The 10,221-nt window shown below is 41.8% G+C and overlaps 1 protein-coding gene across 2 annotated transcripts in view; it reads left to right on the top strand.

Moving 5' to 3' along the window:
- Positions 1-6,730: 6,730 nt before the first annotated feature.
- galr1a (galanin receptor 1a) overlaps positions 6,731-10,221 on the top strand; it is a 51,215-nt gene continuing 47,724 nt past the window's right edge. For both annotated transcript variants that reach the window (XM_020597389.1, XM_020597388.1), the window contains exons 1-3: positions 6,731-7,637; positions 8,184-8,249; positions 8,679-9,000. In XM_020597389.1, coding sequence (XP_020453045.1) covers positions 6,984-7,637; positions 8,184-8,249; positions 8,679-9,000 — 1,042 coding nt within the window. In that variant the 5' untranslated portion in view covers positions 6,731-6,983. The remainder of the gene's footprint in view (positions 7,638-8,183; positions 8,250-8,678; positions 9,001-10,221) is intronic.

The following is a 10,221-nucleotide window of genomic DNA, read 5'->3' on the forward strand; positions in this document are numbered from 1 at the left end:
AGACATTTACAAACCCCTTCAGATAAACGGAGTTCAAGATTGGCATTAGTTTTGATTACTTTTCAAGACCAGTACTGATAAACGGATCACACCAGCAGCACAAATCAAAACATAAGAGTTAAATAGAGGTAAAGGTCACATTTCATTGTCTGCACAGGATCCCCCCAAGAATGTTGAGACCTTACTGCACCAGGGCGGGCTGGTGCAGCCACCACCACCGGGTCCCGACACCATCTTGACATCAACTTGAATCCAAGCTGTTATGATAAATTAAATTAACAGTACATGTTGCTCTGGTCCCAATCCTGTGTTTTGTTTTGAACTTCCCAAATTCCATATCTGATCCACTTGGATAGGGATTTCAGGTTTTGAACTCCTGGGCTCAGATGATGAATAACTTCTGACACAGTTTACTGTGTATCAGTAACCTTAAAGTCCTGCTTGTCTGCTTTATCTGCAGTATCTACGGTGGCAGGTTTGGATCCACATTCGTGCAGGTGTACCCGGAGAGGAACAACTATTGAAAGCAGTGACCCCATTTGTCAATATAGTGAAATATGTTGAAGTCGTCCTTCAGTCTGACCATGAAAGCTGCGGTTATGCAGAAACAGAATGTTGGTTTTCCTTTCACTGACAGATTTTCTTCCACTGAAGAAACACGCAATTTTTGTGTATTTCTTTTGGGATAACAGTGACTTGAGGTGATACAGGGACATTTGAGTGTAGCTCAAGTTTTGTTCCACTAATTGTCAGCGGGAGTGAGAAGCCTTTGTGTTGCTGTGTCTTTGTCGCCCTGGATGACCTCGTTGTATCGCATCCAGCCCATGTAGCCTATAGATGACATCAGAGCTGCTCAGCAGCTGATGTCACCATCCTGTGGGTGCTCCTGCCAAGAAAACATTAGGCACTTCCTCCTTTGCATGACCTAATTGTCTCACTTTATATTTTGTATTATATAAGTTATAACAAAGAACAGAACGGTGCCTCTAAAGTTAACACATTCAGAAACTTGATGTCCTGCTGATTTTCTGAGGCATTTAGTATCTTTAACTTGTTTTAAAATTCCCATTGTTTGAACTAGTAGGATCAGCTGTAAGATGTGAATGGGCTTTCCCCCCTTAGTGTGTCCTCACAGCGATGCCTTTGGCTGGTAAACAACTTAATGCAAATGTCTTGGTGGTCAGAAGCCAATGATTCCATCAACATTTGGCAGGAGCGGACACTCAGGGCTCGAGCATAATGCGATCATTTGTTTAGCATCTTAACAATATCATGCTCTCTTGTTTCAACCCGAGGGCCGGCGGATATTTGTGATCCACAGCCGCTGTGGAGAAGACTGTTGCAAAGAGGAGAGCGAGACAGGAATGAGAAGAAGGAAATATAATGTTGATCTTTAGTCGTTTTCTGTTAGTGATTTTATGGCACTGGTTGTGCGAAACAAAAGCATGGATCAACACATCCATCACTGTCCTGTACCAGCACAGTTCTGAAACACAGTGCAGCCTTGAGGCTTTTATAATAGTACAACTTTGATTTGATTTATTTATTCTTTCAAGCATGTAAAGACAGTTGATATATCAACACACATAATTATACACATATCCAACAAATGCTAATCCAATATCAATTTCCTTATACCTAGTACATGCTTGAATGGAGTAGGAAGAAGTCAGACTTATCCAGTCCTACCCCATGACATCTTGGCAATATTTAAAATTGTCATGCCAAGAAGATTTCACAGATTTCAGTCGACATGTTGCGAGGCTCATCTGAAGTGTAGGTGGAAGTGTTGGGCCACCTGTCTGTTTTCATTAATTCTAACACAACAAACGTGTAATGTCCTGGCATTTACAGCCACTCTGTAAATGTTTAAGTGGTGAAAAGAGATTCAGGTGTATATCAAAAGAACAGCTTTGGGAAAAACATCTTTAAACATAATTTTCATGTAGTAGCATTTAAAAAAAAAAGAGTGCAGCTGCACAATGTTCACAAAATTAGAAGACTTCCCTTCAGAGGCAGAAACGTCTCAAATAGGACAATTCTGTAAATGCTCATGTAAAAACATTTGTATTAGTGTCTTAATGTGGACGCAGACTTTTAAACCCCATACCCCTTATTTATTCACCGTCATTTCTGAAATCACACTATGGCCTTCACATGTGGGAATTTTGCAGCAGAAGGTGTTTGGCATTTGGACCTGGACCTGATGTGTCTGAGAATGTCCTGAGCACAACTTCACTTTAATTCTTTATAAACCAACGTGTTACTTTGTGTCACATGTTTTTCAGAATGTGGAACAGCTTCAGCCTGCATTTACTTCAGTGTACTGGACAACTCCCACTGTGTGTGACTGTGCTGAAGTGACTCTGAGCACACACACTTCCATCACATTTATTTGAGTAAATAACAGCCTAAGAAGACATTGCCCGTGGCTCTAGACATTTGATAAAGCACCTGTTTGTCTTGGCACCTGGCACAGGGTCACATAAGGAAGATGAATCTCGTTGTGATGACATGAGTGCAGAAGCAAACCTCCCTCACTCCCTCTGCTGTCAGTGTGAGGAACTGCATGTTGTGAGAGACGGATTATGACACAATGGACCCCTGGGCACACACATGTAAAAGGCCCCCCACCCTCCTACATGCAACAAATACACCCAGACTAGACACATTTTGTTTATTTTTCTTTTTGCATGCTTTTAAGAATGTTTTAGATATCTCTATCATCATTAAAGCAGTTGCTTTGCATATCTTTGAGGACATTTTGCATCTTTGTGCTCATTTTGCTCACTTTGTGGTTGTTTTTTTTCTCCTCGCAGTTGTTTATTGTTTCTCTGAAGATATTTTGCCTCACTTTGTGGTTGTTTTGTGTCTCATTTTGACCATTGTTTTGGTTAGACATTGAAGAAACATTCTCAGTTTTTTACCCTATCGGGTAACAAACATAAGGGTGATCTGCGCTGCTTCAGTCTATTTCTACAAATTCCTGTGGTAACTTCAATTTATTAGGAAAATACAGGCACATGAAATAGTGTTACTGGCTACCCTACTGAAGAGATGGAATAATCATCTCCACAGATTCATCTATAAATCTATACTGTCAAAGCTACCCAACGATCATCGGTTTCATCGGAGATGGCTACGAGTCGGCCTACAGATAGGAGGTTGAACAGCTGGCCGCTGGTTGAACAGCACTTTTTGTTCTCTCAGTCTTATCTTGTTTACTTTTGTTTGCTATATGCACACGCACACTGAGAGCCACTGTACCAGAGTCAAACTTCTCATGTGTCCAACACACCGGGCAAAAAAAAGCCGATTCTGATTCTACCGAACTGCCTCATCTTCTTTCTCTCATTTAAGTTCTGTAACAATCCAGGAACTATTTAACGTATCCCAAATGAATGTACCAACCTTAATCGGGTTCTGCTCTAGGCTTTAGTCTTTAATGAGACTGACCAGCGAGTCGCCCGCAGACCTTCCCCTTGAAGGTTTGTAATCTGTTTTTATAACTTAAAGTATAACTGTTTTTATTAATTCTACAGTGTCTTTCACTCTGGCTGTCTGTAGACGTGTTGTTGTGCGCTGGTTGTGTGGTTGTCTGGCTCTGAATGTTTCTTCAAGTCTGTTGAAGGAGAGTCTGTGCTCAGTTTGACAATCTGAATAAATACATTTACTAAAATGATAGCTAAGCTGTTGGATGGCAATTACTGGATGCTGTGTTTCATTGTTTTTGTGGTGTTTTGTCTCTTGCCCATTGGGGAGGTCTGCAGGGGACACTTACCAGGAACATAGTACCAGCCACACACCCTTTGATCCTTTACCAGTTTTAGATTGTGGCCTATAATCACATCAGTGTTTTCATTGGCTGAGATGTATGTGATTATTTGTTAGTTAGTTAGTTTTTTCTTACAATTTTTTAACATGATACCATTTACAGGCCACAAGCCAAACTGCATTAGTCTAAATATAAAGATGTTTTGCATACTGCAAGGGTTGCTAGTTTTGACCTCTTTGGGTGGCAAATACAGCACAGATATGAATATATTTTATTTTATTTTTTACATTTTAGGTTATATAGGTACACAGGAACTGAAAGTCAAATGAGCAGAGCAGTCTAGAAGCTTCAGGTTTATACAACAGACCTTCACTCACCTTAAATGAAATGTTTTCGCCAAATCAACAGGCAATAATCAGTTAAATTAGACACAATCAAGAACTAATTAGGCATCATTAATTAAATGTGATGACAGTTTTCTTTATTAATGTTGTAAGATGTCCATATTATGTGCATTTCATGTCTATAATCCACCATAGCTGAGGGAATACAGCCTATTTTTTCTTTTTTGTGAAAAAATGAGATGATAATGGTTTGAGAAATAAACTAAATCTAAACATTAGAGACTCCACATTGTAAAATAAATCAAGTATATTCAACACAAAAATGTTTTTACAGAATTATGTTTGAAAATTGTTGTTAAAATTAAAGTAACACATCAGTTTACAGACACTGACCGCTGATGCTGGTTTGAACATGAAGCGTAACAAACTTTGAGTGGCTGCATCTCCCAGACTCATAGGTAACTAGAAAATGAAGGTGACTCTGCCCAACAATGGAACAAACACTCTGATCTGTTAAAGCTAAATCAAATGGTAGTGTGTGGCTCTCAGTTATTTAGCAGGCAGGGTAAGTCCAATTCAAATTATTGGGGTAAACGGATGCTGTTGCCGTGGTCTCGTCTCATGGCTCAGTGTCATGGTAACAACAGGTCTGAGCTAAAGGGATCGCCACCTGAGGGGAGGAGCAGCTGGGTCCAGAGCAGCGGATCTCCGTGTGTCTCTAACAAGGCTGGTGAAGAAAATCACAGAGGTGGGCTGGAGGTGCTGCTTTATGATATCATGATATTACTGTGAATCAAAGCTGAGACACAAACTGAGGAGAAGGCTTCAAACATCACACCATCACTTCACCTCTTTATCTTATTTTAACCCTGGCAGTTGCAACAAAAGCAGAACTCTTTGTCAGGTCAGTTTAATTGCTGCAGCACTAAGTCTCATGGGGCTTCACAGTTGTACAACACACCTTCTGTCCTTAGACCCCTGATTAAAGTTGTGGGCAGGACAGCTCAGCCATGAGCTGAAGCTCCGCAGAGCAGAGGGAAGCTGCATTGTTTTTCATTCACTTTGTTTAGATTAGTTCACATTCGAATGCACAGTTTCCTGATAGGGAAAAGGATTTGTTTTCAATTAAACACCAAATTGTTTCTTGAGCTTGTATCACATGACACACATCCTATGGTAATAGCACAGCTGTCCGGGAAAGATGAGTCTCAGGACAGTTTACTCTCTCTGTTTTCTTCGTACAGATATCAGATGTCAAATATCTGCAGAAATGACAGATATATTTCTTGGAAATTAGCTGCCTTAAAACTTCACTGTGCCTTTCTTCTTCCCAGCAGAAACAGGGATAACATCTCGGTCGATGGAGTAAAGAGTCACCATGGAAACTTCAGGCTGCTTCAGGACACGAACTGAGACACCCATTACAAAACAAATGCCAAGCTCCCAAAATTATAATAACCCCCGTAATAAAAATGTGGCATAATGACAGCTATTATTCTTCAAAAACAGCTAAGTGGGAGTATTGGGCACAGACACCCTAACTGTCTTCATCATAATCCTTTGGATTATGGAGATGGTGGTGATGACACTGACGAAAAGCTGCCTTGTTGATTTCACCCTGTTAGTGCCAGTAGTTCTATCAGGCATATAAACAATAAAAACTTCAGATGTGTACAAACATCTGAGGGCACGATAACATCAGTTTCTGTTCTCAGGTTACATAGCATGTGCATCATCTCTGTCATCATTTCCAGATGGTTATCCCCGAGCAGATCTCTCTGTCCGACCCTCACACGCTCGTGTAATGATAATACAGCTGTTCCTTGACCTGGTCCGAGCAGGTCAACAACAGAGAGAGAGAACGCGGTGAAATGTTTCTTTCACTTGCACTCAGAGGGCAGTTTATTAGGTACACCCACAGTAGGCAACACTAATGCAGTCCTCCCTCATGTTCTGTTGACAGAGAGATGTAGACTCACATGTCAGATCATTTTGAAGACAGTTGAACTGCTCTGCAGAGGTATTTTAACTAAGTAAGAGAAACATCTCAAAATAGAAACTCATCCACAACAAGAAAAGTGATGTTGAAGTCACACTATAGGACATTTGACAAAATATTATATACATGTATATGATGATTGTTTGTCTGGAGAAAGGCCCTGAAATTGTAATTAATAAAGAAACTTTGCAGAGGGAAATTTTGAAAATAATTATGCATAATAGTAAAAACAAGTTCACGATGAATACATTAGTGATGCAGACAGTGAAACGTGACTGATCCGGGAACAAGAGTCTGCAGGAATAAGAGTCTCAGAGCAGCAGAATTCATTTTCCTGCTACACAATATCCATGAACCTCATCGCACCCTCATGCATACTGGATGTCAAATAAAGCCTACATGTAATGACTGACAATGTGGCATACATTTATTTTTGACACAGTTTCCGTTTTATATGAAATGCCAGAATGTCTACTACAGTATATGTGAATATATGGCACATTATACATTATGAATAAAAATATATTTGCCTGTAATAGGAGCTACAGTATGTGTACGTGCCTTTATTTGTGCTTTTAGTTTACTGACTTGTTTTAATAGGGTGAAGCTGACGGGCTTGTTAATATGAATCGATAAAGCAGTGCATCAGAAGATTTCTCTACTCCCACTTCACTGGTTCAGGTCAGAGCAGACGAAAGGTATTGGTGGGATTGGCCGCCACAGCATAGTGACGTTACACAGGAAGGCAGGGAGCATGTATGCATGAGCTCCAGGCCACCCTTTATTCAAGAGTATATCCTTTAACCTTGCCTCATGTGGAGGACATGCTTGTTTACATGCAACTTTTCTACTCTAATTGAAAAAGATGGAGCTACAAGTGAAAAACCAAAGTCAGCCTTTCAACATCAACACCGAGAGGCTGCCGGCTAAACTTATACTAGGCGTGGGTGTAGATAACTTCATTTCGCTTTTGATATTTGGACTCATTTTCCTCCTTGGCGTGCTCGGGAACGGCATGGTGATGACGGTGCTGGCGTGCAGTAAACCTGCACAATCAAGGAGCACAACCAACATCTTCATCCTCAACCTGAGCGTGGCGGACCTGTCCTACCTCCTCTTCTGCGTCCCCTTCCAGTCCACCATCTACATGTTGCCCACATGGGTGCTTGGAGCTTTCATCTGCAAGTTCATCCACTATTTCTTCACAGTGTCTATGCTTGTCAGCATATTCACTCTGTCGGCGATGTCCGTGGACCGCTATGTGGCCATCGTCCACGCCAGGAAATCCTCGTCGATCCGCGTGAGGAGGCATGCCATGCTCGGGGTGCTGCTGATCTGGATCCTCTCCATGGTCATGGCATCTCCGGTGGCGCACTACCAGAGCATCGTGGAGAGGGAGGACAACAACACCTTCTGCTGGGAGGTCTGGCCGGATCACCAGAGGAAAGTCTACGTGATGTGCACCTTTGTTTTCGGATACCTCCTGCCTCTCACCTTGATATCTGTCTGCTATGCAAAGGTGCGTGCGCATGAATCAGATTCATGAATACGCATAAAACTACAGTGAGGATGAGTTATGTTACAGTTTGGAACATATTACGCAGCAGATTTAAATGTCAGCAGGCGCTGTCGCTTCACAGCAAGAAGGTTCTGGGTTCGAGTCCTTTCTGCACTCCGGCTTCCTCCCACAGTCCACGTTGATTGGCGACTCTAAATTTCCCCTTGCAGTGAGTGTAGGTGTGCGTGGTTGTCTAAGTGTGAGCCCTGTGATAGACTGGCGACCTGTCCGGGGTGGACCCCGGCTCTCCCTCAGTGGCTCCAACCCCATTTAAAAATTTCAGCAACAGTATTTTGGAACTGACAAATGTTCACTGAAACATCATCTGTTCAGGAAGCTGACATGAATCTGGATTGTATCCTTAACATGCAAAAGAGTCAGTAATTCTGATGAGAGGGTGGATTGATCAGTTATGTCACATTCAAAGTTTATAGGTTCTCTAAAATTAAAAGAATTGGAGAAACAAAGACAACAAATTTATGCTTTATCATCCCTTTATTATTGCAGGTTTTAAACCATCTGCACAAAAAGTTGAAGAATGTGTCCAAAAAATCAGAGCTCTCCAAAAAGAAGGTTGGTTGGTTTGTTCTCTCTATATGTGATAGCACACTATAGGTTATGGTGATGATGTAACTGCTGAAGTGGCCATGCTTCCCTGATTACTCCTTTAATGGTTGATGGTTTATGGATGGGTCCGGCCTGTGATGTAGGGGTGCTTGAAAGTGTGCACAATGCTCACTTTAAAAAAATGGCTGCACACTGTAGTCTTGCATGTTTCCTGCCCTATAGCAATTTACTTTTCTAATGGTGATTGTAAGTGAAGTCTAGCCAGTAAAAACTGTTCCCTTTGTGTCATCTGGCTCTTTTTATTTTATTTGATCAGGTCACATTACCCATCATTACCTCCTGTCTGCCCTCCTCCACAGGCTGCCCAGTTACAGTTCTATTTGATCATGTGACATTTTATATGACCCATCATTATGTCTTGTCCCCGCTCCGCAGACTACACAGACAGTCTTGGTGGTGGTTGTGGTCTTCTGTCTGTCCTGGTTGCCTCACCACATCATCCACCTGTGGGTGGAGTTTGGCTCTTTTCCCCTGAACCAGGCCTCCTTTGTGTTCAGGATGGTGGCTCACTGCTTGGCTTACAGCAACTCCTCCATCAACCCCATCATCTACGCCTTCCTGTCCGAGAATTTCAGGAACTCCTACAAGCAGGTGTTCTCGTGCCGGGTGCCCAGCGAGTGTCCCCTGAATGACACCAGAGACCTGCGCAGCAAGATGGAGACGGTACCATCCGTGAACATCAGTGCCACGTACAAAGGTCATGACTTTCACATCAGTAAAATGCTTTAATGTCTGTGCTGAGGCTGAGAGCACCTTCTGCGGTCTGTATAAAGTCTGACTGATGCTGGGTTTGTGAGGATGCTGTCTGAAAGTGCAAAAAATCTGATAGTGAAATGTAAGCTGCTGTTCTGTGGCGGCTATTCCTCATTTCACGCCACTTTTCAATGTAGGTTTTCATGAAGTAGTTAATGTCAGGAAATATTGTCCTGCTCAGTCAAACCACAAGAGGAGGCAAACATCAACTGTCCATACAGTGCATGATTGTTTTATAGCCTGGCAGGTACCAAGGTAAATTTGTTGATAGCTCAGGTACATGAATAACTATTTAGGATTAAAGGAATAGTTCAACATACACTTATTTGCTTTTGCCCACAGTTAGATGATTTGATTATGACTGATCAATGCCATTTTCAAAATAAGACGCTACAGCCAGCAGTTGTTAGCTTAGCCTAGCACTAATAATAATAATAATAATCTTTATTTGGCCAAGTATGTTAAACACAAGGAATTTGTTTCTGGTACAGAACTGAGGCAGCCATCTGCGGCACCAACTCAACCGATGGCTCTAACCATCGGGGGCAACGGGGGGTTCAGTGTTTTGCGCAAGGACACTTCGACATGTGGACTGCAGGCACTGAGATTCAAACCTCCAACCCTCCGGTTGGGAGACGACTGCTCTACCCACTGAACCACAGTCGCCCCTAAAAATACTAAAAACAGGAGGAAACAGCTGAACTGGCTCTGTCCAGTGGTAACAAAATTCATCCTATCAGCACCTTTAAAGCTCACTAGCTATGTTATTCGTTAATCCATACAAAAGCTTTTTAAAATGACAGTTTTCCAGATATGTGCCAGATAGTTTTTTGGACCCAGATCACTTAACAGGTAGGAAGTTCCTGATCCTAACATCAACCGCACGGTGTTCTCTCCGTCCTGCTGTAGACATCTCAAAAAACCACAGCCCCTCCACTTGCATTTTGTGTCAAGCTGTGATGGGAAATGATGTTTGATAAAAGCTGCTAAAACATAAATACTCTATAAAAATTATATTAGATTGTTCAAAAATGAAAAAAGGTTCTTAATTAAACGTATGGTGAAAGCCATGGGACAGACTGTGCTACAGGGATGGATTTTTTGTGGAAGGAACAACTTCTGAAGTAACTTGTAAATAGTAGTCGATGTAGCTGCAGCAAAGTTC

This window comes from Monopterus albus, unplaced genomic scaffold, assembly GCF_001952655.1.
Source record: "Monopterus albus unplaced genomic scaffold, M_albus_1.0 scaffold34.1, whole genome shotgun sequence".
Lineage (NCBI taxonomy): Eukaryota > Metazoa > Chordata > Actinopteri > Synbranchiformes > Synbranchidae > Monopterus > Monopterus albus.